The sequence below is a fragment of the Empidonax traillii genome, unplaced genomic scaffold (assembly GCF_003031625.1).
Source record: "Empidonax traillii isolate 1590-97213 ecotype Southwest subspecies unplaced genomic scaffold, ASM303162v1 scaffold166:size2381449, whole genome shotgun sequence".
Lineage (NCBI taxonomy): Eukaryota > Metazoa > Chordata > Aves > Passeriformes > Tyrannidae > Empidonax > Empidonax traillii.
This window is the reverse complement of record NW_020955359.1, coordinates 141,748-164,828: the sequence shown is the minus strand read 5'-3', so window position 1 is coordinate 164,828 and position 23,081 is coordinate 141,748. Positions and strand designations below refer to the sequence as shown.

Below are 23,081 nucleotides of genomic sequence, written 5' to 3'. Positions count from 1 at the left end.
AGTTGTGCCTGTTTGTTGGCTCAACCAGACTGGTGGTACTTTCTGTCACAGTTTGCCCTCTCAGTCCATGAGGGGCTGCTCGTTGTCGTCGCTGCTGATGTGTGGAGCATCAGATGGAGAGGGCTCATCTCTGGTTCACTGGGAGCTGTACTGGCACTGAGGGGGACTTGCAGTTCAAACATTTTTATCTATCAGAATAGTGCCTTGGTTCTCTTCACTTGATTTGTACTTTTCTAACCTGAGTCAGCTGTAATCTACAGAGCAGCTTTCAGCTAATTTTCCCCTATGTGGCATCTATTAATACTAGTGATTAATAACAACAGACACTATTTTAAAGAGACTTCTTGATCAGGTTGGGAATAAGTATACAATGTGATTCATTTGACATCTACAATTTAAAATCAAAACAGTAGCATCTTCTAGTCTCAGTTTCTGCACCCTTGGGCTCTGCATGGTGCTCTCTGGTTTAGGGCTCTGCATGGTGCTCTCTGGGTTAGCAACAAGGGGTTGCTCGTGGCAGCACCTCCTGGAACTTCCCCATTTTCCCCAGTGTGAAAACACTGTAGGGCAGGTGGCCATGTCTGAGCCCAGAGCAGGGCTGGCAGCTCAGAGCAGAAGCTGCTGGAGGAGCTGGGGCATGTTGAACATCACCAACATGAACTTCTTGTCTTAAACACAACCAAAGCAATTATCTAACATCACCCAACATGTTGAAGATGCACAGCATGACATGGGGGTTTGGGTCATTTCTGTTTAAATTGGCCCCAGAGCTAAAAGAGAAGGTGATACAAATTATTCCTCTGCTCCTGTGTTACTGGGCAGTTATCCCTTCCTTTAAATTGCCTGGAGTTCAATTTGGTAGCTTTTTCTGAAACTCTGAAGTAGATAAAAGAAAGAAAAGGGAGGAAAAACTCCACAGTGTGTATTCTTTTTTCTTCATTAAAGAATATGGGGGAGAGGAGAGTCCTATTAAAAAAACACAGAAGAAAATCAGGGAAAGAGATATCTGCTAAAGACTGCTTTAAGTGATATTTGCTAAAATGTACAGTTTTGTTTGGCTGCAGCCCTGTGTGTTTTTAGTGTCATGGGTGGTCCCAAGTACCCCAATACCCAAGATGTGTGCTAGTCAGAAGCTGATGGATTTCCTCCTGACCACAACATCTCAGATTTGGGCTTTTTTTAAAACTTTTTCATCCCAGAAATGTAGCAGTGCCAAAGGTCTGTACCTGCAGGACAGAAACCTGTGAGAGCTCAATCCAGTAAAATCAGTTACATTTGCAAAGATGACTGTGAGAAATGACCAGGGAGGTACTGCTGGAAGCCACCACCCGTCACCCAGCTCATAGTGATATTTAATTCACAAAGTTGAATGCCTCTAATCCTGTTGCTGGAAAGTCTGGCTATCCTGAGGCTGGGCTGCAAGCTCTGTTAAAAAATCAAAAAGGGAAAAGTCATGATCCATTTAAATTCTGCACCCTTCTCTAAGTCCTTTTCCAAGTGGGCAGGGTGACTGGTGGAGAAAGAGCCCATTGCCCTCACTCATCTGATGAAGGCAGCGACTCAGGGCCTTGGCATGTGTCATTCCTGCTGTCCTGAGGTCAATTTCCCTCCACTGGTCTGGATGAGTTGCTGATGGGGAGCTGTCTTCACAACAGGCATCTCCACCTTGTGATGTGAATCCCACCTGTAAGGCAGGGCTGGGCTGGGCTGTCTCACTGTGCTGGGACACTGCGAGGGTGGGAGCCACTGATGTTTTAAACCACCAGAAGCTGATCCCTCCTGTGACTAACCCTTTGCTGCTTTTTGCTTGGGGATGTGAAGGCCATTGTTCATGTGCAGGGATGTGCCCTGGGGGTCACTGCCCCAGGAGGAGTCAGGCCCTGGCAGCAAAACCCTTCCTGGGATGTCTCGCTCCTTGCCATGGTGAGGACATCACCACAGGGTGCCTGTCTCTGTTCCATGTTATTTATTGGCTTTCCAACAACCCCTTTCCAAGGCTAACCTGCCTCTGATGGACTCCTGGAGCAGTAGGCTCTGCCTGGACACCACATATGTCCCTGCAAAGTCCTCAGGCCAAGGGCTGTTTCTTTTTGCTGCTGAACAGCACCAGCCAACACTGAGCCATGCTCAGCTGAAGGTCTTCAGTACTCTCTGTTACAGCAAAGTAATCTTCTGACTGTAATATTCAATATCATACTTTTGCCTGTGGTTCATCTTGTCCATTTAGTCTGCCAGAAGAAGGTGCAGAGTGAGAACAGGTGGAGCAGCATTTCTGGCCTGTTGGTAAGGCAGGAAAACATGACCCTTTAATATTTTCTTGACAAAATTTTGTAATAGTAAATATTTATGTGTCTTTGTTCCACTGTAGAAACCTAATACTATATTCACTTTTGATGGCTATTCATTACAAAAGGCTGCAGCCTTTCAACCCCCTTGTGGCTGGTAACTCCCAGGAGTTAATTGTGTGCTGTCAAAAAGGCAGATCCCACAAATCCAGCCCCAGACTGCTAAGAGAGGGATTATCATTTAACAGTTCATGACTATATGGGTCTGCTTTTTATTCTACTCTTCTTGGTATGTTTAAAGAGGTTTTTAAAGAACTGAAAGCTGAGGCAGAAGTCAGTGTGAGTTCAGCGGGGAGGGCACTGGAGTGTCTCATCTGCAGCATCCACTGCAAGAGCTGCTGAGAGAGCTGTAGCTGCCAATGCAGGAATCACTCAGAGTAGCTGCTCACTCTCAGGGCTCTCATACTGTCCCTCAGAGCAGCCCCAGTGGGATGACCTGGCTCAGCTGTCCTTCGAGCTGCTTCCAAGGAAGCACAGTCCCTGTGTGTTCTGCTGCCTGCCTCATCTCATAATTCTGTGCATCAACCCACCAAACTCCATTTAAAACCAGTGGGGCTGCTAGGAAGGCTTTTCCTGAGCCTCCCTGCTTCAGTCGATAGCCTGTCTTCCAACTCCCAGGACAAATTTACCTGAGGAAAATTCATAACCACTTCTTGTTGTTCCAGCTGTTACATCAAGTTCTTCTGCACTGCTGTTTATCCCTTTAAATACATGTGCATATAGCACATGAAGTCTTATAAAATGCAATTAATACTGTGCTGTATCTTTAGAAGTGTCTGTGATTACATTCTGGGATTTTTCTCAGCTGCTTTCTGTTGGTGACTCATCATCATTCAAGCCCAGCTGGTACAACTGGGTTCTTGGTTGTTTCTGGCTGCTGAGGTTTTATAGCAAATGTATTGTTAAAGGCAGACAACTGGAGAACCTTGTGTTTATTACTATTGAATTCATCCAATTTTTATCACTGCCATCTTCAAAGTCATCTGGTTCTTACACAAAGTACCTGTCCTTCAGTCCTCTGCTGGCAGTATAATTCCTTTTTTAATAACCCCTACATTTCATCAGTACTTCTCATGCTGTAACTGTTAATGAAAGTATCAAGACAGGCAGATCCCAGGCTCCTTCCTTAAGGAGCTGCCCTTTAAAACCTGTTCCCAGCCTTTCAGAGCAGGGAAATGTGACAAGCAGGTGGGGCATTGCCTGGATGGCCCTCTCCTCTAGTGTGTTTAACTTCACAGTTCTTGACCTCTAAGATACTGGATGCTTTCTGGGCAGTTTTGTCTCTACTCTCTACTTAGTTTTAATATTTTCTGTAATATTCTTTTTGCATCCTTTTACTTCTCCAGAGAAGCTAGGAGCTTGGTCCTAGCTCCACGAAGTTTTACATTTGCCAGGGGTGCATAGTGTTAACAACTTTCATTTGAAGAAATGTTGGGCTTCTTCCACATGCAGTCCCCTGAGGTCCTGACTCCACTTTCTATCTCTAGTATTTTGTATTTCTCATTATAGTTTTTTACTTTCTATTCCTGGTAACAGTACAATACATTTATCATGTTCACATATTTGACAATACCCAAATCTGTAAGTGTGGTGTTTCGTGAGGGACCCTTATTCCTGCAACAGCCTGAAATACCCTACAGGACCCTATGAAATCCAATGTCTCGGATCACCAGCTGATGGAGCCAGGGCCTCTGCATGCTTATCTCAAACTGGGAGGACTGGTAAAGGCAGAAGACCAGTCCGTAAAACACATAGACCCATAAATCAAACGATAGCTCCACACACAGTAGCAAGTTATGCACCATCTCATAATTTATTATAATACAAACAAGTTTGTCAAACACAAGATATTGTCTACTTATGAAAATATCAATATTCACAATTTAAATAGCGGATAGGTCCCATAATTTTATATACCAGCAAGTCATCTAAAAAGTATTTTGTTCCTAGCTGTGGTCTTCAAGGATGTATACCTATAAGTAATTGTAAAACTGTCCATTCACAGCTTATTTTTCCTAATTTTAGACATTTGAAATATAAATTAGAGTACAAAAGAGCATCTCCACAACAAAGATGGTTTTGTCTCCGGGATACTTTTTCCCTAAATAATGACACTATATGTGCTTGGTTAAGTTTTTTTACTACTGGCAAATTAGGAGGTACGAATAATACAGCAAGATATTGGCTAGCTAGCAACAGTCATTGCAAAATGCTTCACACAACCAAAGAAAAGGCAAGTATTATCAACAGCAGCTCCCATATAGCAGACTAAAAAGTCAAGGCTTTATTATCCAAACTGGCTTTGAATGTCTGTTAACAAGATACAGCTTGATCCAAAGCCCTCCTAAAATGATGGCAATTGGAAAAACCAACCACAAAGCCCACTAGCAACCTTCCCTTTGACTTTAAAGGGCTTTGGAAGGAAGCTTTTAAAGCCCTAAATTATCAGAAGTGAAATGACCAATCCACTGTACGTGAAAATTGCACCTTGTCATTTCTAAAATGATATGGAAAAGTATTGTGAGTTTTTCCAAATAAGTTACGGGAATTTAATGGGTTATTTTTCATGGGGAAATAACATACACAGAAAGATTTTTTTTGTTTTTAAATATGGTCATTTACAAAAATACATTATCAGGACGGAAAGAATCAGACAACACTGATAGTTTGCAGGATAAACATTATGCTACAAAAATTAATAAATCACAGCATGTGAATGGCAGCATATGCCATGCATTTAATTGAAATTTTTTAATAAATAAAAGCCCTAGACATTCACTATTTTTTTTAGGTTACTATTATATTAAGTAGAATAGTGAAATTCTTGTATAAATAGGTTTTTTTCCCAATAGATACATTCTCAAAAATGAACCACTTATCTATACAGATATTGCACTTCAGACTCATTCACATGTAACTCAGACAAGCATTCCTCATAACAAATGTAGAATAAAAATAAGTTATAAATACAGTGTTTTCTCAAAATGAGACATACAGTAGCTTTCCCATAAGGTAACTTTGGTTACTATCAACTGACAAAGACCAGAGAGAGGTTTGTGAGAGGAGGGCAGAAGGGATGGCCACAAAACTGAATTTCTGTAAAACACCAGTAAAGGGAGCAATAATTTCAACCTTTCCATGAAAAATACAGCAAGGCTGAGCATCCCTTTTCCACTTTGTTATTGCAAGGGTGAAGCTTTGAGATCACAAGGGGCAAAGAGCTGACAGACTGAGAGGCTCTTCATTTCCCTTCGGGGATGTTTAGGTGGGTACCATCCCCTCGGTGGCTGAAGGTGGAAAGGGTCAGCTTTTGCTCCCAGCCCCCCATTTCCCCAGACGTGCCCCTCTCCTTGCTCTGACCTGCGTGGACCTTGGGGTGCCTGAGCACCTCACAGAGGAGTGCTGAGCAGCTTTCCCAAACACTCTGCCAGTGGGAGAAGACTGGGGGGCATGTGCCCCCCGAGGCCCTGGGCATCCCACCTCTGTGCTCTGGACCAACCTGAGTAGCCCCAATGTCTCCTGAGAACAGCCCTCCATGCTCGAGCCAGCCCTTGCCTGGGGACCCGGTTTTCACACCTTGTGCCTTCTGCCACCCTTTCCCCTCTGTGCTCAGCTTTGGTGGGTTTAGCTCTTGCAGGATGTCAGTGCAAGGCATTGTGCAAACCTGCGACAGAAGGGAACCAGGCTCTTGTCCTCAGCACGACTTTTGTAGACTTGGCGCTTCTTAGGGAGAATGCACCAAAGCTGAGCCATCCGTGGGTTTTAGAGAGATGCTTTCAGCCCTTAGATCCCCCCCACAGTCGGATTGATTGGATCCCTTCTGAAAGGACCTCTCTGTGTTAGTCCCTGATGCACCATGAGCTCTCTGCTGGCATTGGAGATGGGCACAGGCACAAATGCAGTGCTAGCACCAAGGTACTGCTTATCTGCAGTTACTGAGGAGCTGCTGTGTCCACTGACCGCATTGTGCTTGTGTTCACCACGTACCTTCACTGCTCTCACGCCAGTGAGGCTGCATTAAGTGCCCAGTATAGAACAAAAGCTTGTGGTATGTGGCTCCAAGAGACCACATGCAAAGATTTGAAAGTGAAAGAAATTAAAAAGAAGTGCATTTCCAGCCTTCCTGTAAATCTCTGCTTATTTTCTACACTCGGCATTGATGGGATGCTGTTTTTCAAGTGTGAAGGAAAAGCAGCTAACCTACTTTAAGTAAGTGTAATACTTAGATCAGCTTAGGCTAAGGCTTTTATGTTTTTACGGCTGTTGGGTATTTAATGAATTTATTCCATATTTTTTTTAACAATTAAATGGCAAATCTGCAATAGAATGGCAGAATCCATCAGGAGAAAATCTTGGGTTGAGGTTTTTATGTATTAATCCCTAAAGGCCTGAACATAGAGGATAACTGAGAATCTGTCTTGATTAAGAAGGAACTTGAAGGCTCTGGTCACTCCAAACCTCACAGGAGCAGCTTTGGTGGGAGCTCTGCATCTGGCAGGACTTGGTTTCAAACTTAAAATCCTTAGACACCATTAACTGAAAGAGCTCGGAAAAGATGCTGCTTTTGTTCTTGGCTCTATAAACTTCCCTCCCTCCCTCCCTCTCTCCCTCAAGCTCCCCTGTCTCAGTCATATTCTTAGATAACAACTTTAAACACACGAACATTGGCATCTCGGGGATCACTTTCCGTGCCAAAGCTGCAACAGGTACTGTATCGGTCCTTGAGCCTTGTTCAAGTGAGCCACTGAAGGGCTTGTCACCACTTGTGTCTCACAGGCTGCCTCCTGCAATGAGGTCTTGACAGCAAAACTGTGTGTGGTGGCGTTTCATGTCAGATTCAACACACAATTTTTGGCAAGTGCACACATCAGAAATGGCACCTTCCACAGTACACAAAAGCATCCGTTCACTTTGTTGACAGCAAACTACAGAGTTGAGTAAGGTTTTGTCGTTGTGTTTTAAAAGGTTGTAATTAAACACTGCTGTGGCTTCGCCCCTCCAATGACTTTGGACTGCACTGGTGCTGGGATGCAAAACGTTTGAGGGCGACTGAACACTAAGACTTGAACTCTGAAGCATATTCAAAATGCTGTATAAGAGATGGAGGCATTTGCCTTCTCACTTTCCCTTCTAAAATCAAGTGCTCCTGTTCCTTCCTGACAGTCTGCTCTGCCCTTGGTCTCCCAGGGAAATGAAATCAAATGACCACTCTTCAAAACAGCCATTTCAGCAAATTACATCCCGAAGATGTAACTACTTGAAAAGAATTTGCACCCAGAAACTTCAACTATTGCCCTTTTCATGGTGATATTTTTATAGGCTTTCCATTCTTATCATACTGGTAAACAAGCATTTTGATGCAGTGAGAGTTCGCTGGGGAAATCCAAGGGCTGCTTGTTATGGAAAAGTTATGGTTTGTATAGAATTGCACAGGTTGCTTCTGACACTTAAAGAAGGCTTTCAGTGTGGCAGCTGCCATTGTGCGAAATCTTTTGCTAATAAAACAGTAGAGGAAGAAATTAATTGCAGTGTTCAGCAGTGCAAGCATGTTGGCGATGTCCGACACGATATGCACCACCCAGCTGTTGTTTATAGGCGACACGTAGAGGTGATACAATATCATGATTATTCTTGGTGCCCAAAGTATGGCAAAAATAGAAGTTATAGTAAAGAGAATGGCTGTTGTTTTCCCTGTGGAGTACCCTCGCAGTCGGAAATTGCTCTTTCGCCGCAGCTTGTACACAATGATGGAATTCAGGATGAAGAAGATGGAGCAGGGCACTAAGTAAACAGTAAAGCAGTGCACCCAGATGAGGACGTGATGCATCGATGTGCTTATGTAGTCTTCAATCCAAATATTGGGCCACCAGTAGTAGGGAATGCTGGTCAAAAAGCAGGTGATATAGACACTTACTATGACTTTTCGAGTACGAGCAGGGTAGGAGACTGTGTGGTACTTCAGCGGGTGGCACACAGCTATGTACCTATCGATGGTCAGTGGAACCGTAATCCAGATGGAGGTGTGGATGGACGAGAATTCCAAGACCTCGATTATTTTGTCCAGTACCTGAGGCATCTGTTTGTTTAAGATGAAGTCTTCCATGAGGAAGTCAACAAAGACGATGAAGAAGAGAACCAGGATGTCAGCAGCAGCTAGAGCTAGAAGATAGTTATAGGAGGACTTCTGCCTGCGAGCTACAAGCTGGGAGAGGATGATGACTGTCAAGATGTTCGCTGTGGAGAAAGAAACACAAAGTTAAGCTATTAAGATGTAACACCAGCTTTTCTGAGCACTTGTTTGGAGCTGTTCAAGCACTTGGTAGCATTTATTGAAGTTCCAAAACCACCACAGTCGGGTCCCTCAGAGAAACTGTTGCAATGGGAGGAAAGTGTGGCCCTGCTTTCAGCTGTGGAATATACCTCCTGAGCAGGGGGTACTGGGACCCCTGTCTGTGCACACAGAGGCAGGGGTAGCAGGAGAAAAAAGCTAATAGCTCATATGAACATTTTCTCGTATTTCTCACTTTGCTTTTTTCACTTTGTTGTTTAACCAGGGACAGATGAGAAGGGTGGGGTGGGCTCTGGAGAGAAACACATTTTGTCCCTCATCCCAGCCTGTGGTACCTAACTGTTTTAGAACTGAAATCAAAGCCACCTGGATTAGGTAATTCTTTCTTGACTGAGTGGGATCCCAGTCGAGAGGACTTTCAGGGAAACAAATGTCCTCAACTCTTCCTGAGATTCTTTTGTAATTCAGTCATTCCTGTCTGAGGTGCTCCCCTACAGATGAGTTCTGGGGAAGCATCTCCCTTCCGCCACTGAGACAGTCAGCTCCACAAAGACCTGCCTGCTTACCCAGAGCTGCTCTTTAGAAGTCCTTCAACCAGAAGGTATTTTTCCTCTAAAGTGATATAATTTAGCCTTAAACGAAATCCTGCTGGTCACATCAGACATGATGGATGTTCTGATCCAGCATGAGTGTAAACATCCCTGGATTTCCCAAAAAGCATCTGTTTGCATCTCTCTGGCCACAATACAGACCTGTCACCTAGATGTACTGCATGACAGTTAAATAATATTGTGGTGAAGGGGTGAAGTGTCTTTTCTATGCTCTTTCACTGTCTGGTTTGCCTCAGTTTTCTAAAGCTTTGGTTAAACTTAGATACACTTTAATGGCTTTCTTGAACCAGTGCTAGAAGGGATCAGTCCTACAGCCCCTGGCCAGGCAGAGCTCTCCATGAGTATAAACAGCCCTTGCAATTCTTGAGAGCTTTCCTGGTGCACTAGAAAGCAGCAAAATTTTAACTACTTGCTCTTGTTTACTAGAACTTACTGTGTAGTCTTAAAGTGGGGAAAAAAATAATTCTATTATTCCTACTATCAGTATGGCTGTAATGAGACAAGCAAGTTTGTTCCCATCAGAAGTTGGTATCCCTTGGCTGGAATAATACCTGAAGTAGTGCTTAAAAATCAGAGCTCTGGTTTACTGTACAAGAGGCTGCCAAATGTTTGTAGTTGATACTTTGCTAAGTGTTCTATAAATCACCTCTTCTGTGCATTCAGTGCTTCAAACATTTCTGCCAGCTTTGATGGATTTCCCAAAACAAATCAACAATACTTGTAAGGATTCCTTTAAATCAGAGAGAAAGGAAGTTGTTGACATTAAGGTAATGATAACTTAGGACACATGTCCTACAACTGAAAATGCTCATTTTTAAAAAACCTGTTTTACTTGGCACTGAAGAAAAAACTTCCTCCTTCATAAATGCCTTCCAAGCCTGCTGTCTGGGAGCAGATTTCTGCCACCAAGGAAATGAACTGCAGCTAAGTGAATGATCTTGACTAACAGTCCTCACCTATTTCTGTATTAACTTAATGTATTAATTTTATATCTTGCAACAAAACTAAACCAAACGTGATGATCAATGGACTCCTTCCCTATATATTAAAAAAAAAAAAAAAAAAAAAAAAAAAGGCAGCATGATCTTTCCAAGGTATTGTCTCAAATTGCCTTCAGGGGAATTTTCCCGATTCTGTCCTCCATTAATGGGAATGCAACTGCATTGATTTCAGCTCAGAGCAGACGTGGGAGACAAGAGGTGATATAGCCAGAACTGCTGTGTCATTTTTCACTTACTTGCTTACGAAATGCCTCTGTTGTGCCTGCTGATGAGCCCTGGAGGTGCAGTGAGTGATGTACTGTCAAGGAAATCCTCGAGCTGGAGTGTTTATCATGGCTCCGCAGCCACTGCTGGTTTTGGCCAGACAGACTGACTGGCTCGGCTTCAGATATTGGATGTGACCCATGGGGTGCATCTTCTCTTTAAATCCTCTGAATTTGACTCATTCCAGTGGCAGCAGCTGGAGCCAGCGTGCAGCAAGGGGGATGTCTGAAGACACTGGTCCCTGCTGGTAACTCTGGCCTGACTGTCAGGGCAGCTCCTGCAGGGATGCTGAAGTCAAGCTGTGTCCCGGCACAGCAGCCCAACTCCCCACACTTTCTATTAACCCCACTCAGTTTTGCTACAGGAGCACATTTATGAGCAGTCCTTTCCTCTGTACCCTCTGCCTCTCAGGGTTACCAGCCACGGCAGTAACAGCATGTGCTGAAATGCAAGTTATTCATCTAAGGCTAGCAAAGCCTTGCTTGGTGAGCTGGATTAGAAAATTGATCTTACAAAGTACATGCAATCTTTCTCCCATTTTTTTCTGCAAGGTACTTGCACTGGAAATGCTTTCCCTGGGATTACATTCAAGCTTTTTCTGGCCGGATGATATGAAATACAGTAACATCATTTACTTTTTGAAAATGGATAAATACTGGGGTGCAGGAAGAAGTTGCCAGTGTGACAGTGTCTTAGCACAGGGTTCTTCCTGCTGCATACTGTAAAGGGAAAGTGTAGATGAGCTATGAATGTCTCAGTCCTTCAACCATTTCCTAGCCAGTGTTGAGTTAGTCCTTGGTGTGTCCTCAAACACTGCCTAAAACTCAGTAAAATGGAAAATGGGTGAGCACATTGCTCTGTGTGATCAACTGTGTCCTTGTGCCAGTGTTTCTGTAAGTCCTGGGTACCTATTCAGCGTCCTGCTCTCCTGTGGGCAAAAATTACCTACTGTGGGTGAAAGGTGATGGAAGAGTATTTGTAACCACATTTTAACCTGGCTGACTCTAATTCTTGCACTGATATTGTAGTCTGTGATGAGGACTATGGCAGAGATGGTGATGATGGAGATAGAAAAGTATCTGTCTCTACTGTAACATATGTGGAGCTACAGCTGTTGGATAGGTCAGCACCCCTAAATTGTCCTGGACAGTACACTGTCCATTTCTTGCAGTGTTTTTGCTAGATACTAAGTGGTTAAGATCATTTGAATTTGAAAGAGATTGATCACTGTGCTGGGAGATGATTAGGGGATGACAGATGGGAATTTATGCCAGCGTCGCTTGCTGCAGTGCAGTATTCTGAATTTATAAATATCTGGTTGAGAACCAGGGCTTGATTAGGGACTAGCTGGCTGAAGCCTTGAGGTGCCGTTGGCAGATGATTAGAAGCAAATGTACAAAATGGCAGTCTCAATTCTTTCCCTTCAGGCCTGAGGATGCCTTTGAGGCACAGCGTCTGAAGGTCTCGGATACCCAAACACTTTTGGCCCATACTGCTCAAAACACAGCAACCTTCTAGTTCAGCCAGGCTTCATCACAGGACACTTACATCTCTCCTTTGACATCTCCCCTGATTGTATCAGCTTCTGAGTACAAACTGTAGCACTGAAATTCATTCCATTGGAGATCCTACGTGTTTGAGAGGGATCTCCCTTTAGGAGTAACTTTGGTTCTCACATGGATTTGGGTTTACTTCCCATACCAAAACCATGCTGCCATGGCTGCAGAACCCAGGCAATCTTCTGTGCCTCCTCAAAGCAGTGCCTGTGACCTAAGGCCACAGCTCTTTCCCCAGCTTCTTATTCCATGGATTACAGTCATCGCTCCAATAGTGTCTAACATGGGCCTTTGCAGGGGATTCGAGGAGCTCCTTTCACTGACTATCATCACTGTGTGTGAGCTTAAGCAGGAGCGATTGTATCTGTGTAAAGAAGTAATGGGCATATTTCTGGGCTTTCTGGTTTGAGGGTTTTTTTTTTTTTAACTGAGAGCACTTTGCATGAACACAGCAGCCTGTGCAGTGACACAGCCATCAGAACACGAGCAGCGGTGCCGCTGCGCTGGGGACAAGGCTGGCTGTGTGGTTCAGCAGCTCAGCATTATAAACCACCCAAATGAAGTAGCCACAAGTGTCGCTCACTGAGCGTGATAAACATTAGGTCACAGAATATAATGGGCACCTTTTACCCAACACAGTTGTTGCTAGGATCCCCACAAATAACTGTGAGATGTATGAAACTTCTCCGCGGGCCTGGCGTTAGTCACCTGACTGGCACAGAGAGACAGCTCACAAACGGGAAACTTTGAGTTGCTTCAGAAAATACGTTAGTAACGCCTCGCTCTTAGATTTAGAAATTCAGAGAGTGGAAGTACAACACGCTAAAAAATATATGGTGAGGAAAAGGGATGTTTTGGCTTGATGGGAATAGATGATTTCCTGTAAACTAGGAGGCAATATTCAAATGTAAACAGGTTCTATGACCAGCAGCCAGATCTGACCACGGTTACTAATGCACCTGCTCTCCAATAGTTACCAGACTGGAGATGAGGATAGCATTTAGCTCTTACTTGATGTGGGAGCTCTCTGGGGAAGCTGATGACAAGGAGTGATTTCTGATGAAAGTAACAGGAATTATTTAAAAAGAAGCCCAGAATTGCTGTGGCAATTTAATACTTGTTTATTACTGATGTTGGCTACAGCTGGTTATGTGGCCTTTGAAAATGACCCCTGGATGCCGTTTGCCCCTAAAAATGTTAGGGCAGGTTCACATTTTTCTCTTACAGCCAATATGGATCAAAGTCAGCAGAGCAGATGGGGACAGCCTCTGTGAACTGTGCTTCAATTTGTTCCTCTCTTTTATTATTGTATCCTGAGATCCTTCCTTAAACTGTTGTGAAGCGTAAAGAGATACTTTATAGAATGTAATTAGTGCAATACAAGTTTTTGCTTCCCTGGGAGTTCCTGTGAGGATTGATTTTTGAAAATAAGTGGATTTATTTGCTGTTCAATTGTCTGAGTGCTGTCGAACAGCTCACAGTGAGGCACACCCAGGAGGGAAGAGCTGTCAGCCCCTTCTGCTGGTGCCTGCATTATCTCCTAGGGGATAGAGGGGGACATAAGCAAAAAAAATGAGCACAATAAAATGGTGTATGGATGTAGGACGGCTACTGGAGCGGGTTTAACATCTTGTAGGAAGGCTTTTGTGTGGTTTGTGCTTAGAAATCCCATGTGCAGGGACAGACCACACCAGTTCTGAAGGTGAAAGAGAAATGAGGTAGAGGATGGCCAAGCTCCTGCCCAGGACAACCTGAACTCCCTGTTATATGCAGGAGACTGGGTTAGTTACTGCCAGAGAAAACACAGCATGGCCTTGCACTTTCAAGTCACAAGTGAATGAACGAGTTAGTGCCAGAGGCCACATTCTGACAAGGAAATCTGGCCTCTGGGGCCATTTTTCTCACTAACAGCATTTATTAGCTGAGACGGCTCTGGGGAAGGATGCAGTGAATGAGGTACTCTGCTCTGCAGCTGGCATTAGCCATCAGTGGGTCATGGAGGCCAGAGAAGGATTTCAATCCAGCAAAAGCACTTCCTCACTGTTGGAGGCCACAGATGCAGTAATGGCCTGGAGATGCCAGTGGCTGGTGTTGACTTTGAGCCTTGCCAGCCACTGAGGCTGGAGTGCAGTAGCTTTGTCTGGCAGAAAGGTGTAATAGCACTGTGCTGCTTTTGGCTTTCCTAGACCACTGGAGTACGGTTTTTCCATAGTCTTTATAAAATATGGCTATTTCTGCAGTACGAGAAAACCCAGAAGGAACACTGGGCTAAGACACAGGAAGGTCTGGTTTATGCTCTCTGGTGACACGTGTGTGAATGTGACAGGGATCTGGTTCTCCTTGTGCCATCTTCACCCTCCTCGTCTGCCTTTCCTGAGCTGGGCCTGCAGTGCAGAAAGTCTCTAATGACTCTCAGGAATTCCCCCCTGCCTCCCCAAAGCCTTTCTTGGAGACACTCACACAAGGATAAAAATGTCTAAAATGCACATCTCAAAATCTAGCCTGGCATCTTGCTACCAGAGCAGTAAAGCTTTCTAATGGAAATTGATGCTGGGAAGAGAAAAAGCAATCTGCGAAATAATGCAGAAATCATAAAAGGAATTTGGTTATTCATGCAACATATTTGGACAGACAAAGATTTTCAAGGCAATTCTGGTGTCTCATTTGGCAGGTGTCTGTGGCTTCTACATGTGGGCTGTCAGCACAGTGTGAGAGGTCTCAAGCTGAGTAACTTGAGCTCAAGGGTGACAAAACCATTCTACTCTTTTGGTACCAAACGCCAAAGCACTGAGGCAGATGCCAAAGGTGTTTCATGGGATGACTGGAATGGAGAGAGGATGTGATTTCATAAGGGCACTGGCATGAATTCTTTACTGAACATGAATAATTAAGAGGATTTTACCTTTGATTGTGGTTTTGCTAAAATAAACCAGTCTTTATGTCTTCCTAAAGCATTAGCTAATGCAATAGGAGCTCATGCTTGCAAACCCCATGGCCAAGCTTTCTCAGAGACTACGCCAATTTTACACAATATGCAGGAAATTACAGACTATGTAAAACCATTGCAGTTTGGCTTTATTCCCCCCACGGAGAATATACTGCATCCACACTGGATATATCACTCTTTGGTGTGCTAGTCTGGATATTGAAGAAAATACTCTTGGAGGGGAAAAACATCTGAGAAATATCCTAGTCTGATGTAACAGACTGACGGGTAATTTGTCTTGAAACCAAAAGCAACCTCTAGTGCACCTGTCCATGCAGCCAATGGTCCATATGATTGAAAAGAGAGAGAAGTTAAATGACTGTACATTGCAAGGACTCTCTGTTTCAGAAGGGAACAATTTCAGTGAAAAAGATGTTCAGTGTTTCAGTAGGCAAGCTTCTCTCCTCTTCTATGGTAAAGGGGTAGAACTCTTTTTTTGTCATCTTCTGTACCACTAATTCTGGTCCTACTTGGCTGCCTCTGCTTCATTCTCTCTGCACAACCATACTGGTGTCCTGGGGGGCAACCCAATACCATCTTCTCCCATCAGGTCACTCTGAGAACCACACTAACAGCACTCCAGACACTGGGGTTTAGGATCCTTATGTACTTATCTGTATTCTGCAGAATGAAAACTGATTTGTGTGTAAGGTCTCCTGTGCTCAAGGAGTTAATTCCGGCTTTGTTTCCTTTTCTGGTGTCTCAAAGCTAATGGAAAAAGAGATCATAGGCTCAAAAAGACCACCAGAAACAGAAGGTGACAGCTTTTGTGGACAGTGATTGCTTAGCACTCGGTGTTTGAAAGAAGAGAGGGCACCTCATCAGGACATCTCCGTGTTGTTTGTTTGCCTACAGCAAATTGTTTTGGCGTATGCGGATGAAGGCCTCCTCCTGCTGGCTTGTTTCTGCTGATTCACCCCCATTTTATGGAAGGGAGCAGAAAGAGGATGAGGAGGAGAGAACTAAATAAGGGGGTGGATGAAGAACAGCAGGATATTAGACTGCCTAGTGTTTCTGAATGTTTTGACTTCTTCACAAATGGGGGCTCAGCATTACCCACCTACCGTGAAAACTGGCTGTGCTCTCTCTTTTGTGTCGTTGTCATTTCAAGGAAAAATCTCCTCTGGAGTTTTTCCTTCCCAATCCATTTTAGCAGCCTGCCATGCAAGGTTGTGCACTTCATAGTCTACTGAGCCTCCCAAATATGGCACCTCATTATCACTACAGCCCTGACAGCGTTGCTTCCTACTGACGTGGCAGAAGAAAACCAAAGCTAGCAGTTGTACTCCGTAGAGGCATCCAGAAATTTGTAATTAACTTCTCCACAATCCATGCATTAGCATGGGTTCATCCACATGCTGCCTTTCAGGCTGCAAGACTTTAATGGCCCCAATCTCCAGATGTACTGACCAAACTACATCACTCCCATCTGCACACCTTGCTGTCACCAGTTCTGTACAGGAACAGAATGAATTTATTCTTTTTCAAGATGATTCTTCTTTCCTTACAGAACAAGCATTCATATTACAATAAGAAATGACTCATTTTAAGCATGTTAGCAGTAGTTTTGTTCCCCTCTGTCCAGTACTACTACTGTGAATGTGCTGTAGTGCCCTTCAGTTGCTCCAATAGCTGAGCTAAAGTTCTGGCAATTTATTTTTCCTCTTTTAAGTAGGATGCAATGTACTGGCCTTGCATCCAATTCAGATTTTAAGTCAGAGAAAGGATGGTCTTTGAATAAAAGGGTGGCTGAACCAGGTCTCAGGAGGGTTTGGTTCTTATTCATTGTGTGAACTCTGCCTAATGAGCGACAGCTGAAGAGTGCTGTTTTTTCAAGGTCATAACTGTACATGTAACAATTCTCCCACTCATATTTTCAGATCTTCCTTTAGCAATTCTATTGTTCAGGTGTGCTGTTATGAGAAAGGCTATTTATTCAGGTGCTAGAAACGCTCTCTTTAATCAGAAGCCTGTACTGTGATTGCAGAAGAATATACTAGGCAGCAGATGGCAGGAATCCAAAACGAGTCAGACACTTCTATACTGCCGTGTGCTGTATGTACACCTACCCTCTGCCTGCGTTGGTATTTATTGGGTATTACATGCCACGTGAGTCATCAACAAACATTGCTACCTGTCTCCCTCCCTGCTCATGGTACTAACTGGGTTGCAGCTGTAAGCACAGAGCTGGCAACACTCTTTGGGTCTCATTATCCCTCCTCATGCCAAGGAGTGGAGGGAACACAGTTGGGCTCTTTGCATGCCGGTGGTCTCTTAGATCAGGGGTGCTCAGCCCACCAACAGGACCTGCCTTGCCAGGGTGATGATCCTGGCATGCACGCTTCCCACACAGCCTCCTTATTCCAAACTTTATACAAGGACAAGGCTCCAGAAGGACCAGTTCTCCATTGTTTCAGTTTTCCCGTGGCTATACTGCAGTTTGCATGGGCACAGCACACCTGTGTGTCAATCCAACACCCTGGGAAGCATCTTGCTTGTTGAGCAAGAACAGCCAGTCTGTCATCTGTTAGGGGAAGGTCCATAAAGTGTCTCTCTCTTCACAGTGTGTTAAAACAGTGAGGCACCCCTGCTGAGCTTACATGTTCTTCCAGGTCAGGACTACAGCTTCTCTCCCTCTGCCTGGAGCCCTCTGAGTGCACTCTGTGCATGGCTGGGCTTTGAATAACCTGGGCTGTCCCCATCTCCACAACACCTTGTTCAGCAGCTGGTCTGACACAAACACTGCCTGTCTGTACCCTCCAGCTATGAGCACCCATGTGTGTCCCAGCTGCTTTCCCAAGCTTGTGAAGTCCTGAATCTGAGACTGGTTTTATGTAAAACCCTAAAGCATAAATAAAAGAAACAGTTGTGGACCAGGCTTCCAGTTTGGAGTGGCTCTTCCCTGGGGCATCCCCTCCTGGGGATGCTGTAAGGGTGCTGGGTACATGCCTGTGCTTTGTGTCACTGGGATGCGATGACCCCAGAAGCCAAGGCGCTTCCCAGGTAGGTGACTGATAGGGGAGCAAAGTGGAATCAGTGATCCCACATTAGAAGAGCCAGATTTCACTCTGCCTCCTGCATTGTCAGAAGGAGATGAGCCCTGGGAGCATTGATCAGGCCAGACTCCGGTCTAGGAAATGCTGCCACTCTGTCCTTTCAGGACCAATACACTCCCGATGGAAAAGGTGGTTGCCTGCAAGGCAAGTCTGTTGCTGCTGCATCTTCTCATGAAGCAGGAATTAAGGTCAAAGCCAGGTGTCTGCAGCAAGCAGTGTTGCTTCTGTGCCTGACCTTCATGGTTGTGTTCAGTGGCCTGGCCACAGCAGGAGCAATTTTGTGCAGCTGCTTTGTGCAGCTCTCACTGACAAAGGGACAGGCAGAGTGGTACCTGTTGCTCTTTGCTTTCTCACCTTTACCAGCTCCCTCCTGGACTGAAACAGAGCAACTTATTCCCTCCCCCACATCCAGCATCATCTCTTCTTTAGCATTTTCTCTCACTAAAGCAAGAAACACTTCCATTAAGACTTTTTGCAGTCCCTCTCTTGCTTCCCAATTAACTGCAGGTGCTTCAAAGGTTCTCTCTGACTGACAGACAAGGAGAGTGCAGAGTTAGTAAAGCAGGGGCTGCAGAACAGCTCCATAAACGAGAAACCTTCCCCTCTAAATAGGAGAATGACCCCACTTCCAGTGCCTCTGCCTTGCTCTCCTCCTCACCCTTGTACCGGCAGTTTCTCCTTCTTCCATGCATCCTGCTCCTGAGGCACACCACTCCTGGTAGCACAACTGCACACTTGTGGGACATCTTTGCACATATGCACTCCTAACAAGGTTTGAAAAACTGTCTCTGTGTTGTCAGCCTCTGCTTAGAGGGAAAAGAAGCAGCCTCCTGCCCCAGCTGATCAAAGGCGCGACCCCCCTGGCAGAGCTGTAACCACCTTCGTGTGTGGTACCAGCCACACTGGGTGGTGTAGTGCTGTCTCTGTGGTTGCCCCTCTTTGCAGGGCACAGCCTGGCCCTTGCCTCTGTGTGCTAATGCCAGAGCAGGGGTACAGGGAGTCTACTTTGCTCTCTCTCCTCTCTGTCCTTTACAGACTGTCTAGTGCCTGGTTGAACAGAGAGGGAGAAGGAGCCAGTGCTGTGAACAGGCTCTGCTGAGGTGCCAGGCGGGAGGGGAAGGATGCTTCCTCTGCATGCACAGTCAGGCCTGGCATCGCTTGGCCTCAACGTGGAGTTGTTGAGTTAGTGAAATTTCCTTCAGACATTACAGCAGGAAAGGCAGAAACAGTTAACTGGTTTCTCCTCTTATCAGTCTTTCTCCAAAATTTGTGGCAATGGGTTAACTTTCCATTTCAGCAAAACACTGCACCAGTGCTGTCTTTGAGGAGAGATCCTCAGTAGTGTTTCTCTTAAATTCTTGGCACCACACAAAGGTAATTAAGATCCCACATACTTCAGGGCTCTTTTTCTAATAGCCAATAAAGTCTGCTACCTTTAAAATTTTCTAATGTTGGAAAATTGAAGAGCAGCCTCAAATTAAAACATGAGAAGCTCTTTTTAGCATTTCTCTTGCCCTTTAACCTATCCCTGATGAAGCTTGGCTGTGTGAGTCTTCCCTTAAACATACTTAGCTTGTTCTCATCTCTGTGCAGTCTCAGGGTGAGAATCAGAACTCACCATACTGTGCACTTATTCAACATACTGTACATGTGCAGTGAGTTTGGGTGTTAGTGCCAGTGCTATCCTCAGATCACTGCACTGATTACATCCATACCTGATATAAGCCCACTGACCTCAGCAGTGCTGCACCACCAAATGCTTAGGCTAGTTCTGTTGAACACTGTCACAGGTGCCACTGCTCTAATCAACTGATGTCTGATCCCTTGAGAAATGCATGTCACCATCGCTAATTTGGATCGTGCACCGATTTTAACCATGTTCTTAGAATGACAGCATTAGGTCTGTAATTACAATACTCCTTAGGGAGCTGGTGCAAGTATGTGCAGAACGCTCATTAAATTTTTTTCTTGTCTGTGCTCGTAAGACTTTCCCCTGTTTGAGAGACATACAAAGGCAAGCTTAGCCACAGACTGCTTCATGACAACTTCTTCACGTGATAATCTTGAGAGGGTCTTGGTCATTTCTTAGGGGACTGGTGTTACAATCAGAGCTTGTCATATGGACATCTAAGCAGCCCTAAGGGATTAATGAAGAGGAAGCTACCACCTCATCCCTGCTGGCTGGGTCTCTTTGGGTCAGGGTTGAGACTTGTCGATGCTGTGGAGCACACTTGCCTATGCTCTACATCCTCTGTGGGCTAATTTAGGACTTAAATTTCTCTGAACGATTAGCCAATGTTCAAATTTTAATTATAAGCCAGGAAGGTAAAAAACCCCCAAAACAACACAAAGAACATCAATTCATATGTAGAGCTGTAATTCCATATGTGCTGTTCAGAGGCAGGCTTCTCTTCATGTCTGATTAAAAATTTTTCTATTAATTAATTGCTTGAAGAAGGAATTAAGGTGAACAAAACATTTAGAATTCGTAGACTATTAACTATCATTGCTGCTGTCCATTCCACATGGCACTTTAAATGTAGCTGTACATAGGAACAACCAAACTCTTGTTTGGCATCCCTAAAATACCTAAACTCTTGTTTGGCATCCCTAAAATACTGTTTCATCTTGGTGCATAAGATTGCTCTAACTTTTTCCCGACTCATTCTGCCTGTCCTTAGGATCACCCTAAGCTACCCTCAGGCTGGAGGCGTTAAGCTCTGCCCACTGGAGCCCAGTCTGTAACTCCAACAGCTCTCCGTGGTCCTGAGTGTCAAGGTGTCTTGCTGGCAGCCACAGGCAGCCCCCTGGGGAGGAGGCACCTGCTCGGTCCTTGTCTCGGCTGAGACAGTACTGCTGATGTGATGCTCGTGCAGCATCTGCACGTTTTGAGCTGTGGGTACCTGCGTGCTGGCAGCGGTGTCTCACAGGTGTTCCCACCCAAGCCTGAGACATCCTTTCCTTCCCTGTTTGGCATGTCTCTACCTTTTCTCATCTCCAGCATCTCAGTATTGTCTTTGTCCCCTTTATAAGTAGGAAATTTCTCTCAGAGTTACACAGTCTGGAGGCTGCTGCCTGTGAGCTGAAACTTTCTTCCAAGCCCTGTACTTGTATTCAGGGGTCTCAGTGTCAGCATTGCAGTGCACTGACCCCAAGACTGGACTTTTTAAGTACTGTCCTGCTCCACCAGCCACAGGGATGGGCTCACGAGTATGACAAGTGTCTGCTAACATTCCGACAGCGTGCTCCTTCCCCAGCCGAGTTCTGTACTGGTGGCATGTTGCTCCCAAAGCCAGCGCTGCCCCGGGGAATAAGGCGGAGATTTGCACCAGAAAAACTCGGCAGCTGCACTTGTGCTTACTGCTGGCCCGGCACGCGATCGGCGGGGACCAGACCCGGCAGTCTCGGTACCGCTCTGGCACTCACACGGCCAAATTGACAATGACAAGAAACTTCACGGCAGGCTGACTCTGTATTGTCAAGTTCAAAGTCAGGGTGCCCGAGGCCGGGTGGGAAAGGGACCGCAGCAGCAGCAGCAGCAGCGCGATGGCAGGCAGGGACAAACCCCAGAGAAGGAGGCAACGCGCCGGGCGGGGAGACGCTGCCCGGGGAAAGAGATGCTGCCCGAAGCGCCCGCGTTCATCCCGCGGGGCACACGGAGGCAGCGCGCCCGGGGCAGCCCGAGGACGCCCATCCCGCCCCGCCCCGCACAGCGGGCAGGAGCCGCTCCGGCGGGCGGTGCCGGGGCCCCGCAGCCTCGCCCGTCCCGCGGCACTCACCCGGCAGCCCGAGGCAGAGCAGGAGGCTGTAGTAGACGACGGGTGCGTACCCCAAGCCGCAGCCATAGCGGTGGTGCGCCAGCAGGGAGCCGTTGTGGAGGTGGAGGTGGTTGTGCTCCATGGACCCGCTCTCTGCCCGCTGCCGGCGCTCGCTCCGCCGCACGGGCCGCCCCGGCCGCGCCGCCCGCCCGCCCCTCGCACGCTCGGCGGCGGCGGCGGCGAGCGCGGCGCGGCCCCGCGGCGGGCGGCGGCACATGGTGCGGCCCCCGGCCAGCCGGGCCGGGCGGGGCCGAGAGGGGCGGGACCGGCCCCCGCCCCCGGCCGGGCGGGGGAATCTCCCCCGGAGAGCATCCTCGGAGAGCATCCTCGGAGAGCCGCCGCCTCCCGGGGGGCAGCGGGCTCGCCCCACAGCCAGGAGCAGGAAAAAGGGGGTTTTCCTCCAAGTTGTTACTGGAGTCAATGAAAGATTGACTCAGAGCAGAGGCGGGGATTGCCAGCGGTGTACGCGTCTGGCAGCCCTGGGTCGTGGTTCAAGCCGGCTGGGGAGGCCGGGGGGGCATCCCCCAATGGGCGTTTTGTACCTGCGGCATCGAAACGCAGGCCCGGGTTAACTGCATTGTCCTTCTCCCCGCAGTGCTCCAGAGTGAGGGACGGGGCGGCCATCGGTGTCACACCATGCGCTAGCATGGACATACACCCTGCTCCAGCAGGGACACGCCATCCACCAGGATGGACACACACCCTGCTCCAGCAGGGACACCACCTGTGCCGCCTTGAGTGTGCAGCTCCCGCAGGGCAACGCTGAAGGGAAGTCAAAATTTCAAAACCCTTCTCCACCGGTTCCTTAAGGCTTGTGTGTTTCTGTACAGAACCTCCTGCGAAACTACTAAGGTAGTGAGCCCTCTGCTTTGTGCTGCTGATCAGTGGGCTGGACAGATGTCAGCATATTGATATGGTTAGGAGGTCATGGTTTAGTGATAAAATAGATGTTAGATTACAGTGCACACCTCCTGAGAAGAAAACAAGATGTTTTTTCACCCAAAGTGTGTGGGGCTGAGCCCCACAAATCATCACCGGGAGCAGGAAGAGCCCCCTGGGTTTTTGTGGCTGCCAGAGAAGGCCAAGGGGGTTGTAGAATTGCAGTGCATGTGAGGTGGTCAGTAAGGCATGTCTGATGGGATATGCACAAGGTAC

At 46.3% G+C, this 23,081-nt stretch overlaps 1 protein-coding gene across 1 annotated transcript; it reads right to left on the bottom strand.

Moving 5' to 3' along the window:
• Positions 1 to 7,174: 7,174 nt before the first annotated feature.
• GPR139 (G protein-coupled receptor 139) lies at positions 7,175 to 22,033 on the bottom strand. Its single transcript, XM_027885493.1, has 2 exons — positions 21,888 to 22,033; positions 7,175 to 8,579 (listed from the first exon to the last, which is right to left on the bottom strand). Exons 1-2 carry the CDS (start codon positions 22,006 to 22,008, stop codon positions 7,645 to 7,647), a joined length of 1,056 nt encoding a protein of 351 aa, XP_027741294.1. The 5' UTR covers positions 22,009 to 22,033; the 3' UTR covers positions 7,175 to 7,644.
• Between the last annotated feature and the right edge of the window lie 1,048 nt (positions 22,034 to 23,081).